Below are 25,311 nucleotides of genomic sequence, written 5' to 3'. Positions count from 1 at the left end.
CAATGAGTATGTCGTCTGTCTATCGCTGTCACTTTCTCTGATAAGCAGCTTGGATATGAGACATGTCATATCACCACACACCTGTAAACTGTCGTGACAAAAATGTTCATAACTGAGCACCTTACCAGTGGCCAAAGGCAGCCCCTGGACCCCAGCTGATTTTCAGAGGAAACTCTCCTGGACAGTTCTCCAGACTGTGCACACGGGACCTCAGATTATCGTCTCTTCCAAATGAGTGGATGCTAAGATGTTTGGGAGAAAGGATGAGACCTGGACTCAACCCTGGGCCTCAAACTCAGGAGGAGTGTGCATGGGTGTGAGAAGTGTTTTTGCGGTACAGACTTGGGGAGGGAAGGTGGTCGAATAGTTTGACACTCATCTGCCAGTACAGTGTCCATAAGGGTGTGGGTTTGATTCCCGCTCTCACCATTTCTCCCAAGTTTGACCGGAAGAAACAAACTGAGCATCTTGTCATTCGTACAAGACAATGAACCAAAGTCCTATGTGCAGCATGCAGTTGGTGCGCTGAAAAAGAACCCACGGCAACCAGTTGTCCAATGGCAAAATTCTGTGGAAGAAATCCCCTCTGATAGATACACAAATATATATGCATGCACTCAAGGCCTGACTGTGGCGTCTCTTTGAGCAGCTGAACTGAACAGAACTGATGGGATCTGTGGTGTGTGCAGGTGGTGGCAGTGCTGGAGAGGAGGGCCAGGTCAGTGGATCTGGCGTCCTACAACTACTACAACGTGCTCTACTCCTTCCACATCTACAGAAACAACCTACGCAAAGGTATCACTGGGGTGCCTGCCGTGCAGTATGCAGATATGTGTGTGCTTACAATGTTTGCACACACACAGAGGCAGTATGTATGTTCACACACACACATGCACACACACACACACTATCTCTCTCTCTCTCTCTCTCTCTCTCTGTCTCTCTGTGTCACTGTCTCACACCTGAATGCTTTCACTTTGACACCGATTTATGTTAAAAGGTTGTCAACACATCATTGCCTGAAATGTGTCTTCGTAATAAATGTCACATTTGTATCCCCTTCAGAAAGGACTGGGGCATGTACTGAATGAATTTTCTTTCATTTCATTTTTTTTGTTTATCTCTCACCCACACACGCACCCACCCACCCCCACACCCACACACACACCCACACACACACACACACACACACTCACACTCACACTCACACACTCCATATCTGACCATGAAAGTAAGCAAAACAGAATAGACAAAGCAAGAAAAAAAAGTACAGCTGTTTATTGACGGGCGCAATAGCCGAGTGGTTAAAGTGTTGGACTTTCAATCTGAATGTCCCGGTTCGAATCTCTTTAACGGCGCCTGGTGGGTAATGGGTGGAGATTTTTTTAATCTCCCGGGTCGACATATGTGCAAACCGCCTTTGAGTGTATCTGCACGCAGAAAATCAAATACGCACATTAAATATCCTGTAATCCATATTAGCGGTCGGTTGGTTATGGAAAAAAGAACGTATCCAGCATGCACAGCCCCGGAAATGGAGTATGGCTGCCTACATGCGGAGTAAATGAAGAAAATGGTCATACGCATTAAATGCTGCATGTCTGCATGAGTATATATATGTGCGTAACTGAATCCTGTCTGAATGACACAGGAAAGGAATGATGAGCGCCCAGTTAGCAGCTCTCAGTTGGCTCTACCCAGGTAGACAGCCTGTTGTGCAAATGACTGTGTGTGTAAAGCGCTTAGAGCTTGGACTCCGACCGAGGAAAGATGCTATAAGTATCCTTATCAATCAAATGACTCCGTGTTTGTAAAGTGCTTAGACTAGAACTTGGTCTCTGACCAAGGAAAGGTGCTAAAAAGTATGCTTTTCAATCAAATGACCCAGTGTTTGGAAAGCTCTTAGAACTTGATCTGAAGATACATGCTATATAGGTAACTTTACCAATCAAATGACACCGTGTTTGTAAAGCACGACGAGCTTGGTCTCCAGCCGAGGAAAGGTGCTATATAAGTATCTAAATCATCATCATCATCATCATGAAGAAGGTGGCACAGTGGTTAAGACACTCAGCTGCCAATACAGAGTCTGTGAGGGTGTGGGTTTAAATCCCATTCTTGCCCTTTCTCCCAAGTTTGACTGGAAAATTGAACTGAGTGTAGTCTTTCGGATGAGACCATAAACTGAGGTCCCGTGTGCAGCACACACTTGGTGCACTGAAAAAGAACCCATGGCAATGAGAGTGTTGTCTTGTGGCAAAATTCTGTAGAAGAAATCCATAGGATGGGTACACTTGCACTCAAGGCCTGACAAAGCGCTTTGGTTTTTGTTGCTGGTCAGGCATCTGGATGTGGTGTAGTGTATGTTGGATTTGTCTGAACACAGTGATGTCTCCTTGAGAAGATGAAACCAAAACTGAAACTCATCATCCTGATCATTACTATATGCAGCGGCCAGTGTGATGTACGAGCACGGGGTGCGGCTGGGTCGGGAGATGGCCGGGGTTCGAGCCCTGCAGCGTCAGGCCCAGTGCTACCTGGTGACCATGAACGTGCTGAGGCTGGTGCAGCCAGACTACGCCTGGATCGTGCAGCCCTCCCTTCAGGCCCCCCAGGTGAGAGGTCACACCTGTCACCTGCTGTGTTTGGAGGTTTCTGAGGGTGGTTTTTTGTTTGTTATGTTTTGTTTACAACTACCCCCCACCCCACCTCACCCCTAAAAATTGCAGAGTAGTTTGATGCATAGTGTTAATTTCTTGTTTGTTTTGTTTAGAACTACCCCCACCCCCCACCCTTAAAAATAAGGAGAGTAGTTGATGCATGATGTTAATTTCTTGTTTTGTTTAGAAGTACCCCCACCCCCCACCCTTAAAAAAAAGCAGAGTAGTTTGGTGCATAGTGTTAATTTTTTGTTTGTTTTGTTTAGAACTACCCCCACTCCCCCACCCCTAAAAATTGCAGAGTAGTTTGATGCATAGTGTTAATTTCTTGTTTGTTTTGTTTAGAACTACCCCCACCCCCCACCCTTAAAAAAAGGAGGGTAGTTGATACATGATGTTAATTTCTTGTTTTGTTTAGAACTACCTCCATCCCCCCACCCTTAAAAAAGCAGAGTAGTTTAAGGCATAATGTTATTTTCTTGTTGTAGTTGATGTTTCAAATTATCCACCCCATCCACTAAAAAAAGCAGAGTGGTTTAAGTTTATGGCATAATGTTAATTTCTTGTTGTTGTGGATGTTTCTGTTTATGTGCAGTAAACAGCACTTTGAATTCAGGACAAAAAAATTGTGAAACAGTGGAATAGTTAGTGTTACATTCAACTGGAATCCCCCTTTTTTTTGTACCTGTGATTTATTGTAAGTTGATCTAATTACAGGTAAAAAAAAAAAAAAAAATAGGAGGGGGGGATTCTGGGTGAATGATATGTGTATGTGTACATATATTTCTATGTGAAGCTCTTTACAGTTATTTACCATATACAAATTTACTCATACTTTTTGCCACATATGCAAATGGTTTGCATTGTGACAGGTGTCAGTCACAGAGAGAGATAGTGGGGACAGTCCTTCCAAACACACAGTGGACGGGAAGGAGAAACAGCCTGCCACTGGTATGAAGCTTCTCTTTTCTGGGGGTTTGTTTTTAAAAGATTCCTTTGTTTACCAAAGTGATTGACAGTGTTGACATATGAGGATGTATGTTTTACATGTATGTCTGCATCTTTGAGAGTGAGAAAGAAAAGAAACAAGCGTGTTTCTGCTTTTCATATATGTCTGCGTCTCAGAGGTTGAGAAAGAAATGAAGCACGTGTGCTTGGGTTTTGCATGTGTCTATGTCTTCATCTTTTAGGAACGGAGCATGCATGTTTGTGCTCAAGAATGTGATTGCAAGAGGTGTCCGTGTTGGTTTTGCAAAACTTGAGCCTGTTTCATCCAGTTGAGAGGTTGTTAATGTATGAAGAAGGCAAGGTTTGCTGGGCAGGCATGAATAAGTTGTAATTTTTGCGACACATGATTGAGTGCTGGGCATACTTTTTTCAAGCTTCTTTTAGTGGTTTGTGCCATCCTGTTGGAAAGAGAGAATGTGTGTTAAATGTAATAACACTTGGTATGAGACTGGTGTTACTTTCACAGATGCTTAAATGTAAGTTTGCCAGGTTAGACACTATATGCAGTTATTGGTGAGAGAGTTGGAAACAATGCATGAATGAATTTTGTTGTGAGAGAATTCAGCAAAACATGAGTATACATTTGGTGTTCCGTGCTAGGTACATTAGTGAGGAAATGCACTGGACTTTCAATCCCAGTGGCCTGGAGACCAATTCTAATTGTGTCTGGTGGGGAAAGGATGGAGACTTCTCCGATCTCCCAGTTCAGCATACGTGCAGACCATCTTGCGAATAATCTTTAGGTACATATCTGCATGTAGAACATCAAAAATCATTAAGATCTGGCATAGATATGTCATTGTTCATTGGGTTATGGAAACACATACCTAGTATGTACATCCCCGTACATGGCAGTCTAAATGGCAAGATTTAAAAAAAACAGCCATACTGTTATGGAGGGGCCGTAGTGGAATTGACAAGGCACTTGACTTGTGATCCAGTGGTCAGGGTGGGAACCACCATTTAAACCTGGTGTTGTGTCCAAGGGAAAAGCACTTCACTCCAGTGTTCCTCACTCCACACAGGTGTGAATGGCTACCTGACTTGGATGGGGAAGGTTAAAATGGCGGGAGGGGAGGATTGGGCCCTGCCATTCTGTGCCGAGCCCTGGACACCTTGGATATGAATTCACTGCCTTCCTATGCCGAGCCCTGGACACCTTGGATATGAATTCACTGCCTTCCTATGCCGAGCCCTGGACACCTTGGATATGAATTCACTGCCTTCCTATGCCGAGCCCTGGACACCTTGGATGTGAATTCACTGCCTTCCTATGCTGAGCCCTGGACACCTTGGATATGAATTTACTGCCTTCCTATGCTGAGACCTGGACACCTTGCATGTGAATTCACTGCCATCCTATGCTGAGCCCTGGACACCTTGCATGTGAATTCACTGCCATCCTATGCCGATCCCTGGACACCTTGCATGTGAATTCACTGCCATCCTATGCCGAGCCCTGGACACCTTGGATATGAATTCACTGCCATCCTATGCCCAGCCCTGGACACCTTGGATATGAATTCACTGCCATTCTCTGCCGAGCCCTGGACACCTTGGATGTGAATTCACTGCCATCCTATGCCCAGCCCTGGACACCTTGTATCTGAATTCACTGCCATCCTATGCAAGGCCTGGACACCTTGGATATGAATTCACTGCCTTCCTATGCCCAGCCCTGGACACCTTGGATATGAATTCACTGCCTTCCTATGCTGAGCCCTGGACACCTTGGATATGAATTCACTGCCATCCTATGCCCAGCCCTGGACACCTTGGATATGAATTCACTGCCTTCCTATGCCCAGCCCTGGACACCTTGGATATGAATTCACTGCCTTCCTATGCCCAGCCCTGGATACCTTGGATATGAATTCACTGCCTTCCTATGCCCAGCCCTGGACACCTTGGATATGAATTCACTGCCATCCTATGCCGAGCCCTGGACACCTTGGATATGAATTCACTGCCTTCCTATGCCCAGCCCTGGACACCTTGGATATGAATTCACTGCCTTCCTATGCCCAGCCCTGGACACCTTGGATATGAATTCACTGCCTTCCTATGCCCAGCCCTGGACACCTTGGATATGAATTCACTGCCATCCTATGCCGAGCCCTGGACACCTTGGATATGAATTCACTGCCATCCTATGCCAAGCCCTGGACACCTTGGATGTGAATTCACTGCCTTCCATGCCCAGCCCTGGACACCTTGGATGTGAATTCACTGCCTTCCTATGCCCAGCCCTGGACACCTTGGATATGAATTCACTGCCTTCCTATGCCCAGCCCTGGACACCTTGGATATGAATTCTCTGCCTTCCTATGCCCAGCCCTGGACACCTTGGATATGAATTCACTGCCTTCCTATGCCCAGCCCTGGACACTTTGGATATGAATTCACTGCCTTCCTATGCCCAGCCCTGGACACCTTGGATATGAATTCACTGCCATCCTATGCTCAGCCCAGGACACCTTGGATGTGAATTCACTGCCATCCTATGCCCAGCCCTGGACACCTTGGATATGAATTCACTGCCTTCCTATGCCCAGCCCTGGACACCTTGGATATGAATTCTCTGCCTTCCTATGCTGAGCCCTGGATACCTTGGATATGAATTCACTGCCTTCCTATGCCCAGCCCTGGACACCTTGGATATGAATTCACTGCCTTCCTATGCCCAGCCCTGGACACCTTGGATGTGAATTCACTGCCTTCCTATGCCGAGCCCTGGACACCTTGGATATGAATTCACTGCCCTGATGGCTGTTGAAGGCTGTGGATGGGACCTTTAATCTTCAACCTATATTGTAAAAGTCCAATTGTAGATTGGAGTGAACGTGGGAGTTTTAGCCCATAAACATTGAGGTTAGGTGGAAAGATTGAAGCTTTGAAGGTGGCCACATGACTTCCTGTTGTTCCACTTGCCTGGTAAGGTGGCAGAATGGTTAAGATGTGTGTGTGCCATTACAGTGTCTGTGAGGGTCTGGGTGTACTCTGTCTCACCCTTTCTCCTTAGTGTCTTCGCATCTAGTCATTGGGAAGAGACAATAAACTGAGGTCCGTGTGCAGCACACAGTTGGTGCTCTGAAAAAAGAACCCATAGCAGCATGAGTTGTCTTCTGGCAAAATTCTTGGGATGAAATCCACCCTGATAGGTACACATATATTATGCACCCAAGGCATTTTGGGGTATACTGCTGGTCAGGCATCAGCCTAGCAGATGTGGTGAAGCGTATATGGATTCGTCCGACTGCAGTGACGGCTCAGTGAAAAGTGAAGCTGAAACACGACTTGGTGTGTGTGCAGGGAAGAAGAAGGTGCAGATAGTGGAGCTGAAACACGACTTGGTGTGTGTGCAGGGAAGAAGAAGGTGCAGATAGTGGAGCTGAAACACGACTTGGTGTGTGTGCAGGGAAGAAGAAGGTGCAGATAGTGGAGCTGAAACACGACTTGGTGTGTGTGCAGGGAAGAAGAAGGTGCAGATAGTGGAGCTGAAACAGCTGGAGAAGGAGTATCTGCTGCTGAACGCTCGTCTGCGTCTGATCCACAAGAACCCTGAACCCAGCCTGGCCTCAGGTAGGTGCTGTAGGTGTGCAGGTCTGTGGTGCTGGTGAATCATGTGTATGCTACCTGCAGTTGAGGTTGTCGGTGTTTGCAGGTCTGTGGTGCTGGTGAATCATGTGTATGCTACCTGCAGTTGGGGTTGTCGGTGTTTGCAGGTCTGTTGTGCTGATGAATCATGTGTATGCTACCTGCAGTTGAGGTTGTCGGTGTTTGCAGGTCTGTGGTTCTGGTGAATCATGTGTATGCTACCTGCAGTTGAGGTTGTCGGTGTTTGCAGGTCTGTGGTGCTGGTGAATCATGTGTATACTACCTGCAGTTGGGGTTGTCGGTGTTTGCAGGTCTGTGGTTCTGGTGAATCATGTGTATGCTGCCTGCAGTTGGGGTTGTCGGTGTTTGCCATCAGTAACTTTCATTTGTATTTGCCCATCTCGCACTGAAGTCAAGGATTTTTCTGCTGAGATCAGTCACAAGGCCAAAATGTACACAGTTGTCTTCTCTGGTTCTTGTGGGGTGTAGTTCCGTGTGTTCTGTTATCTGGAGTATCCAGATCACTTGGTGAGCTTTAGTTCACTTTGTATCTGATCTGGTGAATGGTAGTCCTACAAAGTCCAAAACCTAAACAGTAACATGCAGTGACTAAAGAAAAAAAAAAGTAGCAAATGACACCTATACCCCACAACAAAAGCCAAAAATCACAAATTTCATAAAACAATATAAAACAAAAAATTCACGTACCTGAAATTTCTTATGTTGATAGGTTGAATAAGTCCACACACACAGAGAAGATTTGGTGTAGCATACACAGTTATTTCACATTCACCAGGCACAGTCCACATACTTTGACCCCTCCTTCAGTAATGAAATAAAACTTGAAGTCCATGTCAGGCACACATTCAGCTATACAGTATGCTTCGAAAGAGCAGATGGTTTGTCAAACCTTCACACAAGACAGACAGCACAGAGAAAAAAAGAAGAAAGTTTCAAAATCTTGGCTCTGGCATCAAAATGTCCTTTGTGTCTTCCCGCACAAAACTTCTGATGTTTTTGAACAGGTAATTTTGCCTCTCAAGAGACAGGCCTGGAGGTGGTATGATGGCTGGCTCATTGGGAAGTTCCCTCAGAACAGTGGCCACTTTATCCCCATCAATTAAAGGAAACACTGTTTCCTGGTCTGCCAGAGTTTCCCTGTACATCATGTATCCAGCCCTGTGTGATGAGAAGCGAAAATGACCAGTCTTCTTTATTCCAGACAATGTGCGGAAATGATGGCCAAAAAATCTCTGCCAGTCAGACATGTCCACCTGTGTTCTGGCATCATGTGCCTCCCCCTTCACAACCTGTACCCTGTTGATGTGTTTCACAGGTGTACTGTCCTGCACCACATCACACAGGTCCTGAAGACAGTGTACTTCAGATCTCCTAAATGCTTGCTTCAAGAGACCGGTCCGGAGCGAATTTTGTGTGTCCTGGTGGCATGAAGTGCAGACTGATTGATGAATGTTTGCCCATCAACACAGTACCACAAAACAAATCTGTTTTTGTTCTGCCCCTAACATTTGTCACAGTGCACATCACAGTGCTGCTCTCCCACTCCATCGTTGTCGAAGAAGAAGTGGAGGTATGATAAACTGCATTGGATCCTTTGCTGGAGGATGCTCCTTCATCGATCAGATAGTTTATTTGCTGAGGAAGTCCCTCACAACATACCCCAAAGATGCCCACTTTCCTTGGGGTTAAAAATAGAGAGGCCCAGGCTGATAGGAGTTGTGTCTGAATCCCCTGTTCCTGCACCACTGCCTTTCATGCCGCTGTCATGGTCCTGTAGAAGTGTTGTTCTTCCTCCACACGATTGAGGTGAGCCTGATGAAAAGTGAGCAGCTCACCTTTCTCCTCGTCGCTGAGGTTGGCACTCCTGTAGATGTGGTGCATGTTCTCCTGACTGACCCAGCACAGGTCTGTCATGGGACGTGCAGCCACAACAAATGGGAGTAGTGCTGCCCAGATCCTTCTGAATGTGGAGGCCACAACAGGTCGGAATCCTGGAATTTAATGAGACACATATAACTCAAAAAGCATATCATATCACAGAAAAAAATTAATATTTACTAATTAGTTATTGGGCAGGTGACATGAAAACTTAAAAAATATTAAGTGAAGCATAGTCTTGCACATCCAAACAAATCTTATCTGATGGGTAAAGGAAACATTAAAATATTAAGTGTCACGCTTTCTCCAGGAACAGCAGCATTAATATCCCATGAGAAATCTCTTAAACTTGATCATTGACATGGATATGGTTTTAACATGGTGTCAGCCCTGATATGGCCTTAGTGGTTGGCTGGGCTATAAACAACTTGATTGATTTGATTTGATCATTGACTCATCCAGGGAAAGTTTCCTGGATGGGCAGTACACTTTTGAATACATTTGTTCCATCAGCTTCAACAAGTCACAGATCACATCCCTCCTCACCATGAGCCTGCCTGTTGCTGTCTGATTGAAGTACACAATGTGACTCAACATTTCAAACAGAATCCTGCTCATCACCTCCCCAAGCTGATTGAAGTGCAGGATGTGATTCAACATTTCAAACAGAATCCTGCTCATCACCTCCCCAAGCTGATTGAAGTACACAATGTGACTCAACATTTCAAACAGAACCAAGCTCATCACCTCCCCAAGCTGATTGAAGTACACAATGTGACTCAACATTTCAAACAGAATCCTGCTCATCACCTCCCCAAGCTGATTGAAGTGCAGGATGTGATTCAACATTTCAAACAGAATCCTGCTCATCACCTCCCCAAGCTGATTGAAGTGCAGGATGTGATTCAACATTTCAAACAGAATCCTGCTCATCACCTCCCCAAGCTGATTGAAGTGCAGGATGTGACTCAATATTTCAAACAGAATCCTGCTCATCACCTCCCCAAGCTGATTGAAGTGCAGGATGTGATTCAACATTTCAAACAGAATCCTGCTCATCACCTCCCCAAGCTGATTGAAGTGCAGGATGTGATTCAACATTTCAAACAGAATCCTGCTCATCACATCCCCAAGCTGATTGAAGTGCAGGATGTGACTCAATATTTCAAACAGAATCCTGCTCATCACCTCCCCAAGCTGATTGAAGTGCAGGATGTGATTCAACATTTCAAACAGAATCCTGCTCATCACCTCCCCAAGCTGATTGAAGTGCAGGATGTGATTCAATATTTCAAACAGAATCCTGCTCATCACCTCCCCAAGCTGATTGAAGTGCAGGATGTGATTCAACATTTCAAACAGAATCCTGCTCATCACCTCCCCAAGCTGATTGAAGTGCAGGATGTGACTCAATATTTCAAACAGAATCCTGCTTACCACCTCCCCAAGCTGATTGAAGTGCACAATGTGATTCAACAGTTCAAACAGAATCCTGCTCACCACCTCCCCAAGCTGCAGTTCAGTCAGCCAGTCGCCTGACCAGTAGTCCCCCATCACTGGTTTGTTGCAGAACCCCATCACAATCTGCAGAGCTACATAGGCCTTCAGCTGTTGAGGAGTTGTTGGTTCTGCAGTCCTCATTCTGGAGTTTGCGGGCAGCTGGGGAGAGTCCTTCATTTGACTCGGATACAAATTAGACTGTTGATGTCAGAGTAAAAACAGAGTGAGGAAAAAACAAGCAAGTCTAGTAAGAAATCTGAGCATTTCAAAAGATGACGGGGAAGCACGCGGAAATAAGGTAAGAGTGTGAAATTGGGGAGGCCTGTGAAAAAATGGACCTTTTCATCATCTTTCTCAAACCTTTTTCCTGTGTACTTGGAATTTTCTGTCATTTTTCAGTCAGACATTTTCCATCAAAAGTCTGTTAATTTCATCTTGTATACATCCAATGATACCTTATGTGAGTGGCTTAGTGGTCAGCGAGGCTCTAAGCACCTTAATTTGATCTGATTTGATTTGATTTGACCTGATGAGATGTGTGTGTATGTGACTGTTGTGATGTGCACGACATCAGGCAAACGTTTTACAGCCAGCTCCCTGGAGAGCCTCCTCCTAAAATGTTCCCCCATGCATCATCGTCCAGTGCCTGAGAGATCTTTATGTTTGGAAATGTTTTTAATTTTACATGGTCCAAGACTTGCATCAGTGAATTGATCTTTTTACACTGTCAGTAGGTCCTTAACATGGTTTCCGTTTACGTGGTTCAAATGAGAAGTGAGTGCATTGGTTGTTTTAATCAGCGTTTTAACATTACTTTGTGTTTGTTGATTGGTTTCAAGAAGTGCCGGGTGATGATTCCTGTGATGGACCCTGTGTGGCTGGCTGGGCTGCAAGCAACACAGTTTGGTTTGAAGTCCTGCTTTCCTGTTGTTTGACCAGTCCTTACCTCACCTTCTCTTACTGACTGCTAGGTGCCGCTCTCTGTGGCACTGCTCACCCTAACTTCAGACCTGGTCAGCTTTGACGCTGATTGCTATGGTGCCTCTCTCTGAGTGCTACCCTAACTTCAGACCTGGTCAGCTTTGACGCTGATTGCTATGGTACCTCTCTCTGAGTGCTACCCTAACTTCAGACCTGGTCAGCTTTGACGCTGATTGCTATGGTGCCTCTCTCTGAGTGCTACCCTAACTTCAGACCTGGTCAGCTTTGACGCTGGTTGCTATGGTGCCTCTCTCTGAGTGCTACCCTAACTTCAGACCTGGTCAGCTTTGACGCTGATTGCTATGGTACCTCTCTCTGAGTGCTACCCTAACTTCAGACCTGGTCAGCTTTGACGCTGATTGCTATGGTGCCTCTCTCTGAGTGCTACCCTAACTTCAGACCTGGTCAGCTTTGACGCTGATTGCTATGGTGCCTCTCTGTGGCACTGCTCACCCTAACTTCAGACCTGGTCAGCTTTGACGCTGATTGCTATGGTGCCTCTCTCTGAGTGCTACCCTAACTTCAGACCTGGTCAGCTTTGACGCTGATTGCTATGGTGCCTCTCTCTGAGTGCTACCCTAACTTCAGACCACGTCAGCTTTGACGCTGATTGCTATGGTACCTCTCTCTGAGTGCTACCCTAACTTCAGACCTGGTCAGCTTTGACGCTGATTGCTATGGTGCCTCTCTCTGAGTGCTACCCTAACTTCAGACCTGGTCAGCTTTGACGCTGATTGCTATGGTGCCTCTCTCTGAGTGCTACCCTAACTTCAGACCACGTCAGCTTTGACACTGACTGCTATGGTGCCTCTCTCTGAGTGCTACCTAACTTCAGACCTGGTCAGCTTTGACACTGACTGCTATGGTGCCTCTCTCTGAGTGCTACCCTAACTTCAGACCTGGTCAGCTTTGACGCTGGTTGCTGTGGTGCCTCTCCGTGGCACTGCTCACCCTAACTTCAGACCTGGTCAGCTTTGACACTGACTGCTATGGTGCCTCTCTCTGAGTGCTACCCTAACTTCAGACCTGGTCAGCTTTGACGCTGATTGCTATGGTGCCTCTCTCTGAGTGCTACCCTAACTTCAGACCACGTCAGCTTTGACGCTGATTGCTATGGTACCTCTCTCTGAGTGCTACCCTAACTTCAGACCTGGTCAGCTTTGACGCTGATTGCTATGGTGCCTCTCTCTGAGTGCTACCCTAACTTCAGACCTGGTCAGCTTTGACGCTGATTGCTATGGTGCCTCTCTCTGAGTGCTACCCTAACTTCAGACCACGTCAGCTTTGACACTGACTGCTATGGTGCCTCTCTCTGAGTGCTACCCTAACTTCAGACCTGGTCAGCTTTGACGCTGATTGCTATGGTGCCTCTCTCTGAGTGCTACCCTAACTTCAGACCACGTCAGCTTTGACACTGACTGCTATGGTGCCTCTCTCTGAGTGCTACCCTAACTTCAGACCTGGTCAGCTTTGACACTGACTGCTATGGTGCCTCTCTCTGAGTGCTACCCTAACTTCAGACCACGTCAGCTTTGACACTGACTGCTATGGTGCCTCTCTCTGAGTGCTACCCTAACTTCAGACCTGGTCAGCTTTGACGCTGATTGCTATGGTGCCTCTCTCTGAGTGCTACCCTAACTTCAGACCACGTCAGCTTTGACACTGACTGCTATGGTGCCTCTCTCTGAGTGCTACCCTAACTTCAGACCTGGTCAGCTTTGACGCTGATTGCTATGGTGCCTCTCTCTGAGTGCTACCCTAACTTCAGACCACGTCAGCTTTGACACTGACTGCTATGGTGCCTCTCTCTGAGTGCTACCCTAACTTCAGACCTGGTCAGCTTTGACGCTGATTGCTATGGTGCCTCTCTCTGAGTGCTACCTAACTTCAGACCACATCAGCTTTGACACTGATTGCTGTGGTGCCTCTCCGTGGCACTGCTCACCCTAACTTCAGACCACATCAGCTTTGACGCTGGTTGCTGTGGTGCCTCTCCGTGGCACTGCTCACCCTAACTTCAGACCATGTCAGCTTTGACACTGACTGCTATGGTGCCTCTCTCTGAGTGCTACCTAACTTCAGACCACGTCAGCTTTGACACTGATTGCTATGGTGCCTCTCTCTGAGTGCTACCTAACTTCAGACCACATCAGCTTTGACACTGACTGCTATGGTGCCTCTCCGTGGCACTGCTCACCCTAACTTCAGACCACGTCAGCTTTGACACTGATTGCTATGGTGCCTCTCCGTGGCACTGCTGACCCTAACTTCAGACCCTTTTCAGCTCTGACGCTGACTCTGTGATGCTGTCTTTCAGTGAAGTGTCGTCACAGTCTGCTGCTGTCATCTCCAACTTCAGGTGTGAAGTGGTGCTGGTTCCAAGTAAGTGGTCTCCACTCCTTTGTTCAGTTGTGAAAAAGGAAAAATCTGTGCTGTGCAGACTGCACACAGGGCACTCTTTTCTTACTCATTCCTACTTGTTAAAGGGGGAGGAGGCTCCTTGATGTATTCTCTATGATGAGTCTCTCACCTTGAAACATGTGCTCCTTGACTGTTGGGATCTGTATGACGTTAAACACAGACATTACATGGCAGATTCTTTGAAGACTTTGTTTCGTGATGTCCCTCCATGGATGCTGATGGACTTCTTGAAAGAAGTGAACATTTTTAATTAGATTTGAATGTTTAAACTCTGTCCTTTACACTTAGAGTGGAAAGCTTGAAGCGGTGACTAGTTTTTATTGTGCTTTTTTTGCCCTATACTTAAAGAAGATGTTAAGGTGGCGATAGCTTTGAGATGGCCCTAGTGGTTGGCGAGGCTCTAAGCGCCATAATTTGATTTGATTTGACCCTGTGACCATCCTGCAGGCACTAACTCCATTTCAGTTTTTCTTTCCTTTCTCTGTAGAATATGTCTGCAGTCTATGATCCGACCTTTGATACTGGTGGCAGTGGAGTACTGGGCACAGATACGAAAACAAATCTGCGGCCAGTCTGAAAATGTGTCAGTCTCCTGTTAGGTTTCCTGGCAAGTTCGTTTTTGATTGGTGATCATAGTTCCACGCTCACCTCCTTCAGTGCAGGTTCAATGTCTGTGTTATCAACACTTAGCGGGATGCTGCTGATCCACAGCTTGGTTGATGGTTTATCGTCTTCATCCCTTCTTAAAATGGGGTTTCGGTTCAGCAGAGCCACACGTGCACCCCTAAACACAAACCCCTCCAGACAATTTGTCCCCAGTTTTGTCTGCAACCTCGACACTTTGTCTCTTCAGTCCCTGCGTTTGTTGACCCCAGAGGCATTGAAAGCATTCTTACATGCGAGGAAAAAGACAGCAGAGAGTTTGTTTGATGAAAGTGTAGCCAGGCAAGGTATTTTGGTGTGTTTTGTGGTCAGTGATGAACTGACATGAAGAATGATTTCTGATTTGTGTTCAATCACACAACACCCCACTTTTCATTGTCTCATCAGTCAACTTGATACAGCTTGTTAAAAAAAAAAAAATAGCTTGAGCTTTTTGTGTTCAAGTATTGAAATCACTAATGTTTCTTTTCATAGTTTTAACATTCATAAATTACTTGTTCAATTTTTGTTGGAGCCGCAGGAGAAAACGCCAGTCAACTTTAAAGCAGAGATTACTTCAAAAATTCTTCTTTCAGAATGTAAGAAGAAACTACATCAAAATGTACAAAAAGACAAAAAAACAACAAAAAAAAAAAACCCATTGTGGTGCTCCATGACCTGCATGAGACTTGAGGCCACAACAACAAAAAGACCAAAAAAAAAACAAAAAAAGACTGTAAAGACATCCATCCACAGCATGACTTGTATGTTCATATTTTCTGATGCAATAATATAAGAATCTCCGGAAATTACTGAATCATGTTATTGCCCTTTTTTAAAAAAAATTATTTTTTTATTTTTTTTATTTCACCGTTTTACACAGTGCACACAAGCACTCAGGAGCTCCGTGCAAACATTGTGGATATCACAAATTGCTGTCCTCCATTTCTTCAATCAATAGTCTCCATTGCTACAACCAAACACTATATAATGAATGCACAATAAGAAAACTAAAATATGAAGCAAAAAGTCAGAAAGACGAAGCCTACTTTTTCCTCTTTCTGCCTCTCTCGAAGGCCCGTGTTGCTCGATGTGACAGAGAGCCAATCAACTTCGAGGATTCACACCATGTGACGCGCCTGTATAAGTCATGTCAACATGGAACTCTCCAGGGGTCTATTGGTCTACAGCCCTGAAATGGCCTGTTTGCAGTCGGCTGGGCTGTAACAGAGTGATTAAATTTGGTTCTCAGAACTGGTTTTCTCCCTGAAGTGGCCTGTTTGAGGTCACCTGGGCTGCAAGCAACATTTATTTGATGTGGCCCCTCAGCATGCCAGCACACAGCCGAAATACTGCAGTCATTTTTTAGTGTCACATTTACAAGTGAGTTAATTACCCTTGACTTGAAGTTGATGCTGATGTGGTGATGGCCTTGAGATGGCCTTTTGTGGTCGGCAGGCCTCGAAACACCATGATTTGATTTGAAGTGAGTTAATTTGAGTTTATTTTCATGTTGCCCTGAAATGGTCCTCTTTGTGTTGGGCTGGGCGATGATTTTATTTTATTTTATTTTGTTTTATTTTATTTTATTGTTCATGTTGTCCTAGAAAAGTAAGTCCTGAATGGTATTGGTAGATTTAGTTTGGTTTTGAATGCTAAGGTAGATTTTTTTTTTTTTTTTTTTTTTTTTAGGTCCAACCCCCGGAGCTGATGAGATGGTGGGTATCCTGGTGAACAACGGGCTGTACGACATGGCTGTGGTGGTGTGTCAGGCCTTTGGTCTACCTCTCTTCCCCATCTTCACCTCACTGTCTCTCAGGTAACTAACTATACCCTCTCCTGCACTCTTCTTCTTTCTTTGTGGAATAAATGTGACCTGAGTTTGTCATGCTCTTTTTGAGAAAAATTCAAGTGGTAAAAGTCCCATTGGTATCAAAAATATATTTTTAGAAAAGGAAAAAAAACAAACAAAACAACTTTCCATTGATTGGTTTTCATGGAGGAGCCTAACTCTGCTAGAACTGGTATTTTCATTGTGGTGTCTTCATTCATGCACATGGTTTTTAATTTTTGTACTGTGCTCAAAGGAGGCAACAAAAAGAGCCATTTTAGCTAAAAGTTCCTTAAATTGCAAATCTTGAATTTTGTTTGATAATCTTGGGGTTAAAAGACATTTATGTTTCTCAACTGTTATGTGACACTGTTGTACATTCGGAAATGTTCTGGGCATGAAATCATTTTGTAGTAATTATGATGATGATAATAATCATAACAATATCAATAACAATAATGATGATAATAATAATAGGTAGGTCTTATATGGCACAAACTGCCCATATAATGGGCTCTAAGTGCCTCACATGAAACACTACATATACAATAGTCCACAACATGAAAAGCAACAACACATGTATGTGTATCTATGTTCACCAAGACAATACTGCAAATTGCAGTTATGAACATTCATACACACACACACACACACACACACCACGCACGCACGCAGAGAGAGAAGTAGTAGTCCTCCATACTCGCAGTAGCAGTGAAAGAAAAATTGAAACTGGAAATGTGTGTGTGGCAGGTGTGTGAACCTGGCCCGCTGCAGTTCCTACATGATGCTAGGAGACAACAAAGAGACATCAGAGGCCTGGGACTGGCTGAGGGAGAACGACATTCACGCCGCCGCCCAGTCCACAGATAACAGGTATTTTTTTACCCTTGACTTGAAGTAGTTGCTAACGTGATGATAGCCTTCAGATGGCCTTAGTGGTTGGCGAGGCTCTAAGCACAAAATTTCATTTGGTTTTGACAACAGGCAACTACAGCTTTCTTTGTGGTCAACTGGGCTGTGGGCAACATGATTTGATTTGAATCTGGGCTGGTCGCCTTTTTGCTGGCTGATGGTCAGGGTGGGAAAAAGGATGGTCGATATATCATAACGTACATGTAGTTGTCCATATTGTAATGTACAGTTAGTTGTCCATTGTAGTCCATATATCGTATTGTACATGTAGTTGTCCATATTGTAATGTACAGTTAGTTGTCCATCATAGTCCATATATCGTAATGTACATGTAGTTGTCCATATTGTAATGTACATGTAGTTGTCCATCGTAGTCCATATATCGTAACGTACATGTAGTTGTCCATAGATTGTAACGTACATGTAGTCCAAATAATGCACATGTAGTTGCCCATATATTTTACATGTAGTTGTCCATATATTGTAATGTATGTACATGTAGTTGGCCATATATTATAATGTACATGTATTTGTCCATCTGTTGTAATGTACATGTAATTGTCCATATATTGTAATGTACATGTTGTCGTTCATATACTGCAATATACACCTTAAAAAAAAATTAAAAAAAGGTTCTGGTACCCGAGTTCAAAAGGCTGATCTGGATCGTTTTCAGTGATTAATTTAGTTTCATTTTATGTTGCATCTTCCTCTTATTAAATCGTGCTCTGTCACTCCCATGGTCACTCGTATACAGTAATGGGCTTTTACTGTAAAAAAGTATGACTTCTTTTACCCTGCCATGCACTGATGTAGCCAGTCATACTCTTGTTTTCGGGGAGGTTGCAACTTGCATGCCAGGTATATTCTTGTTTCCATAACCAACCGAACGCTGACATAGATTACGTGATCCTTAATGTGTGTATTTTTTATTTTCTGCCTGCTTATACACACAAAGGGGGTTCAGGCGCTAGCAGGTCAGTGCATCTGTTGATCTTGGAGATTGGAAAAATCTCCACTCTTTACCCACCAAGTGCTTTGACTGTGATTCAAATTTGTTACATACCCTCAGATTGAAAGTCCAGCACTTTAACCACTAGGCTTTGCACTGGTTATTTTATTTTGTTTTATTTTTGTTACTGTCAGATGGGATACCAGGGGAAGTAAGTAAACAGTCACTGTGCAGTTGCCTCCCCCTTTGCCCCAAAGCTGTGCATGTACATCCATGTGTCTGATAAAATTATTCTCTTTCTTCCTGTTCACAGTTGTGTATTTGAGAGTGATAATCTTCTAATGGCTGTCATGAAACAGATGTTTTTGAAATTGCCCCTTTGAGGCTTGCAGGGCTGTACGTAAGCATCATGATTTGCTGTGAACCCTCTGTGTGTGTGTGTGTGTGTGTGCGCGCGCGCGCTCCCTCAGTGCCACAGACCATGCCTGGAAACTGCTGCAGCGCTACCTGGAGTGTTTTGAGGAGAGCGACGCGCGCTACCACCGCTGTGTGTGTGAGAAGCTCCTGTCACAGGCCTTCCCTCTGCCGGCCTGGCTTGTCAACTCCTACAAGGTCAGTGACATGGACACTGTGTTGGACTGTGTTTAGAACAGGATGTGAGTGCATTCGTCAACTGATGTCAGTGCATTCATAATCAAACAGATGTGAGTGTATTCATTGACAAGATTTGAGTGCATTCATAATTAAACAGATGTTAGTGCATTCATTAACAAACAGATCTGAGTGCATCCGTAGTTGTTAAACAGATTTGAGCGCATTCATAAACAGATGCAAGTGCATTCGTAAACAGATGCGATCCATTCATAAAAAAACCACACAAGTGCATTCATAAACAAACAAGATAGAATGCTAGTGCATTCATAAACAGATGTGAGTGTATTCATAAACTGACAGTGCGTCATATCTTACAGCCTTTTTCAACTTGCATAATAATTTCACATAGATTGAGTGTAATGTGAGTGAACTGGTCTTTTCATTCATCGTGGTTTTAGTGAAACCTTGTAACATTATTTTATGTTCTCTTTGGGCTGGTTTTAATTTAACAACTGACAGGTATTCATCCCTGAAATGGCCTCTTAAAGGTCGTTACTGCTGCAAGTACCTTGACTCACTTTAAAGCCATGCACATGGAACTTGGAGTGGAATGTTGCTGTGTACACAGGTGCTGAGCACCCCGCAGTTGCTGCGGGTCTACCTGGATTACGACCTATTGCAGCCGGCGGCCATGTTGCTGATGGAGTACCTGGAGGCCCTGATGGGGGTGTTGCAGGGACAGGACGCTCCAGTATTTGGTCTCAAGGTCAGTGTGCTCCAGTCTTTGGTCTCAAGGTCATTGTGTTCCAGTCTTTGGTCTCAAGGTCAGTGTGTTGTGGTCTCAAGGTAAGTATTTTCCAGTCTTTGGTCTCAAAGTCAGTATGGATTGGTCTCAGGGTCAGTATGCTTTGGTTCAAGGTCAGTATGCTCCAGTCTTCGGTCTCAAGGTCAGTATGCTCCAGTCTTTGGTCTCAAGGTCAGTATGCTTTGGTATCAAGGTCAGTATGCTCAAGTCTTTGGTCTCAAGGTCAGTATTCTCCAGTCTTTGGTCTCAAGGTCAGTATGCTCCAGTCTTTGGTCTCAAGGTCAGTATGGGTAAGTCTCAAGGTCAGTATGCTCCAGTCTTTGGTCTCAAGGTCAGTACGGGTTGGTCTCAAAGGCAGTATGCTCCAGTCTTCGGTCTCAAGGTCAGTATGGGTAAGTCTCAAGGTCAGTATGGTCCAGTCTTTGGTCTCAAGGTCAGTACGGGTTGGTCTCAAAGGCAGTATGCTCCAGTCTTTGGTCTGAAGGTCAGTCCACGTGGTTTGGGGAACCAGTTGTGAATTATGTTTTCATCCTTTTTGGCCCCATTGCAGTCTTTTGGGTGATAAGCAACATGATTTCATTTGAATTGATCTCCAGTTTAATCCAAAATAGTGTTTTGTCATCTGTGTAGGAAAGAATGGGAGCGTGCAGTTAAAATAAAGAACGGATGTATATCACTTGATGAGAAATAAACACTAGCCAGTTGTTGTTTTTTTCCTGCTCACCATTGAACATATGATGAATTGTCAATTTCAGGGATATCTATGTGCTACCGTGGTTTGTAAGAGTAATACAATGATGAATTATCACTGTTTGAGAGATATATCCGTGTGCTGCAGTGTTGTTTAGGAGTGATATAATGATGAATTAATCTTTCAGGGATATGTGTGCTGCAGTGGTCTGTAAGAGTGATGTAATGATGAATCGTCACTGTTTCAGGGATTACTGTGTGCTGCAGTGTTAAGAGTGGTATGATGATGAATTGTCACTGTTTCAGGGATTACTGTGTGCTGCAGTGTTAAGAGTGGTATGATGATGAATTGTCACTGTTTCAGGGATTACTGTGTGCTGCAGTGCTGAGTGGTATGATGATGAATCGTCACTGTTTCAGGGATTACTGTGTGCTGCAGTGCTAAGAGTGGTATGATGATGAATTGTCACTGTTTCAGGGATTGCTGTGTGCTGCAGTGCTGAGTGGTATGATGATGAATCGTCACTGTTTCAGGGATTACTGTGTGCTGCAGTGCTAAGAGTGGTATGATGATGAATTGTCACTGTTTCAGGGATTACTGTGTGCTGCAGTGCTGAGTGGTATGATGATGAATCGTCACTGTTTCAGGGATTACTGTGTGCTGCAGTGCTAAGAGTGGTATGATGATGAATTGTCACTGTTTCAGGGATTACTGTGTGCTGCAGTGCTAAGAGTGGTATGATGATGAATTGTCACTGTTTCAGGGATTACTGTGTGCTGCAGTGCTAAGAGTGGTATGATGATGAATTGTCACTGTTTCAGGGATTACTGTGTGCTGCAGTGTTAAGAGTGGTATGATGATGAATTGTCACTGTTTCAGGGATTACTGTGTGCTGCAGTGCTAAGAGTGGTATGATGATGAATTGTCACTGTTTCAGGGATTACTGTGTGCTGCAGTGTTAAGAGTGGTATGATGATGAATTGTCACTGTTTCAGGGATTACTGTGTGCTGCAGTGTTAAGAGTGGTATGATGATGAATTGTCACTGTTTCAGGGATTACTGTGTGCTGCAGTGTTAAGAGTGGTATGATGATGAATTGTCACTGTTTCAGGGATTACTGTGTGCTGTAGTGCTAAGAGTGGTACGATGATGAATTGTCACTGTTTCAGGGATTACTGTGTGCTGCAGTGCCACGAGTGGTATGATGATGAATTGTTACTGTTTCAGGGATTACTGTGTGCTGCAGTGCCACGAGTGGTATGATGATGAATTGTCACTGTTTCAGGGATTACTGTGTGCTGTAGTGCTAAGAGTGGTATGATGATGAATTGTCACTGTTTCAGGGATAACTGTGTGCTGCAGTGTTAAGAGTGGTATGATGATGAATTGTCACTGTTTCAGGGATTACTGTGTGCTGCAGTGCCACGAGTGGTATGATGATGAATTGTCACTGTTTCAGGGATTGCTGTGTGCTGCAGTGTTAAGAGTGGTATGATGATGAATTGTCACTGTTTTAGGGATAACTGTGTGCTGCAGTGTTAAGAGTGGTATGATGATGAATTGTCACTGTTTCAGGGATTACTGTGTGCTGCAGTGTTAAGAGTGGTATGATGATGAATTGTCACTGTTTCAGGGATTACTGTGTGCTGCAGTGCTAAGAGTGGTATGATGATGAATTGTCACTGTTTCAGGGATTACTGTGTGCTGCAGTGTTAAGAGTGGTATGATGATGAATTGTCACTGTTTCAGGGATTACTGTGTGCTGCAGTGCTACGAGTGGTATGATGATGAATTGTCACTGTTTCAGGGATTACTGGACCACAACCTCATGTCGGTGTGGGTCCCCTACACCTGTGCCGACCAGCTGCTTGGGGCTTTAGGCCAGCATCGCGAAGACCACACACACATACAGGTGGGCTCTGATCTCTTGGGAGGTTTTTCATGCACAAACACACATTGATATGTAGGTGGGTTCTGATCCTGTCTTCTCATGCACACCCACATACATATGATTCCAATCCCTTCAGTTTTTTTCATGCACACACACACACACACATTCACATGCAGGTGGATTCCTGTATGTGAGGATCAGTCAGTTTTGCTTATTTGTTGTTCGACAAAACAACAACCATTTCGCTGACGAAAGAACTACCCTGTGAAACTTTGCTGTCAATGTCCCCTGCCGGACCCAGTCATAGCTGCACAGCATGTTTCATCTGGAGGACAGGTGTCTTACAACTGTTCACTGATACTTGTTCCGGCTACAACGGAAGGCGGTCGTGAACAGAAATCAGTGCCAAGGTGAAGGTCATACATTTCCGCTGGTGGTCAGGTGTGTGCAAAACTGAACCAGGAAGGTCATGGATGAGCATGTGACTGGAGCTTTGCTGCATGCAGTTTGATTGGCTGGCTGCCAGACACCCTTGTCCAATGATACCTGCAAGACATGATCCACCTTTGGGGGATACAGCTTATGGTTGGTTGTCCTGGAAATGCGTTGTGTAATGAGGAGGCTGTATAACTGGTCGTTAGACCTCAGACTTTACACTTAAAGTAACACAATATTAAGGTTCAGTTTTAATTGCGCACAAAACATGGAAAAGTTGGATTTTTCCAAGTCGTACATTTGAATGAATTTGATGTCAGTGTATGTCCTTGCTTCTGGTTTTTCATGAAGGACATTCAGCCAATGGCCCCTGGGGTTAGGTAGGCTGAAAAAATGGCATGAATTTTGTCTGCTTGATCTTTTTATGAATGTGAATTGAGCAAGACATGAATGAATACAGTTGGCTGGGCTTTAAGCAAAATGATTTGAAGTATTCAGACCTTGGGTGGTCTTGCCAGGGCTGTGAATGGCATGATCACATATCTGCTGTGATTTCGGAACACTGTTATGAATGACATATCAGCTGTGATGTTGCAACACTGCTGTGAATGGCATGATCACATATCTGCTGTGATGTCGGAACACTGTTATGAATGACATGATATCTGCTGTGATGTTGCAACACTGCTGTGAATGGCATGATTACATATCTGCTGTGATGTCGGAACACTGCTATGAATGACATGATCATATATCTGCTGTGATGTTGCAGCACTGCTATGAATGACATGATCAAGTATCTGCTGTGATGTCACAACACTGCTGTGAATGACATGATTATATATCTGCTGTGATGTTGCAGCTGCACGAAGAGCTACTGGAGAAGATCAGCACGTACCATCACAAGGTGTCTCGGCTGTCTGTCCTGTCCTGACACTGACAGGCGACACCACCACATCCACCTTCATGCCGTTCACAGCGTCATCATCCTGTCTTCACAGCACGGACACACTTCACAGTCACCGTCAGGGTTTCCAGCACATTGTGTCGTGAACAGCTCCTGTACTGTACTTTGACAATCTCCACGTGTTCACAACAAAAAACACTGTTGTCGTTGCCAGGAACATGTGTTAGCAGTTGGTGTGAATGAACCTGTGGTTGGAACTGGGACCTTGAAAAAAAAAAAAGTTTTGCCGGATGGAGCTCTTCTGAAAGGTTGAGGAAATGGGAAACCACGTTTGATTTTTACAGCCAGGAGATCATGTGTCAGGGTGATGTTTTAAGCGCCACATTGTGTGAAACTCGTTGACCCAGTCATGGACATTGACCGATTTGGTTGGCAACGAAATGAAGAGAACTGTTTTGTATAATGATTAAGTGCAGCAACAAATACAAATAAAAATGTTTGATCAATAACAGTTTTATCATTTTCTTGTCTTCAATAGATTTTTAGTATTGGGGTTATATACTTTTGTTTGCGTTTCATCTTTCTTTTTTCATATTGCTTGCTCTCAATAGCCTTATTTTTCTGACCTGAGAACTGTGTTGAGTTCAAATGAAACACTTTTGCTGAATCAGTCTGACAAAATCATAACTTCCTACAACTGATTAATCAGATTTCTTGACGTTTTTTTCCTGAAAATTTCATATTTGGCATGTGTGAGGAATAATGGTCTTGCAGATGAAGATTCATAATTCGAAAGCAACAACTTTCAAGTCAATAATTTTAGGGTAAAAGTTTATTTCCAAGTCACTGATAAGAAAAAAAAAAGCCAATAAAACATGAAAAATACTAAAACCAGTGCAGAACAAGTTTCATATACTTCCAACAGATGTGAAATCATTTCTGGGTAAACACAGGTATCACTTTCCACTGTATACATATATTTCCCACCCTTCTCAGCTTTCAGATATTTCTTGTGCCTACCCTTGTAAGAGTTTGCTTTTCCCCTCCAACATAATAAAATGTAAAATACTGTGGGTTAAATCTGTTCAACAATAAACACTATACAGGAAATGAACTAGAACTGTAACATACTAAAACTGTTAACAATGATATGACAGAAACAGCAATATTCAGTAAACACTTGTGACACACGACAGAGGTGTCAGTTAGCAGAATGATACACTGTTTGCAGTGAACAGTAGAACATAAAAGTTGTAACAGACCCTAAACTTGCAGATAAAAGAAAAACTGAAAAATCAAGAACTAGCATTGCAATATAGACAGACCCATTAAAAAGAAAACATCGAATCCATGAATAAAGGGGGAAAAAAGCTCACTACTCTATATATAATTTAAGTTGGTGAATGCATACACCCAACATTTATTTTACCACCATCAGTCTCACTTGCAATCCAGACTTACATTTTTTTCTATCTCCTTCTCACACTGGCATACCTTTGTTAACAATAACTTCCATTCTCAAAACTAATTTCACCTCTGCATACAGATCTTCAGTTGTCCCTGCAGTCAAGGCAATGGCAAGATG

The 25,311-nt window shown here is 44.1% G+C and overlaps 1 protein-coding gene across 1 annotated transcript in view; it reads left to right on the top strand.

Annotated features, from left to right (window-relative positions):
- Nucleotides 1–24,240, top strand: part of LOC143287019 (nuclear pore complex protein Nup160-like) — a 60,291-nt gene extending 36,051 nt beyond the window's left edge. The window contains exons 24-33 of the mRNA XM_076595028.1: nt 690–795; nt 2,452–2,615; nt 3,533–3,611; nt 7,140–7,250; nt 16,401–16,527; nt 17,290–17,412; nt 18,874–19,015; nt 19,626–19,763; nt 22,301–22,405; nt 23,682–24,240. Coding sequence (XP_076451143.1) covers nt 690–795; nt 2,452–2,615; nt 3,533–3,611; nt 7,140–7,250; nt 16,401–16,527; nt 17,290–17,412; nt 18,874–19,015; nt 19,626–19,763; nt 22,301–22,405; nt 23,682–23,753 — 1,167 coding nt within the window. The 3' untranslated portion in view covers nt 23,754–24,240. The remainder of the gene's footprint in view (nt 1–689; nt 796–2,451; nt 2,616–3,532; nt 3,612–7,139; nt 7,251–16,400; nt 16,528–17,289; nt 17,413–18,873; nt 19,016–19,625; nt 19,764–22,300; nt 22,406–23,681) is intronic.
- The last annotated feature ends 1,071 nt before the right edge of the window (nt 24,241–25,311 follow it).

The sequence above is a fragment of the Babylonia areolata genome, chromosome 10, assembly GCF_041734735.1.
Source record: "Babylonia areolata isolate BAREFJ2019XMU chromosome 10, ASM4173473v1, whole genome shotgun sequence".
NCBI lineage: Eukaryota > Metazoa > Mollusca > Gastropoda > Neogastropoda > Buccinidae > Babylonia > Babylonia areolata.
This window is presented reverse-complemented; position numbering and strand designations above follow the sequence as displayed.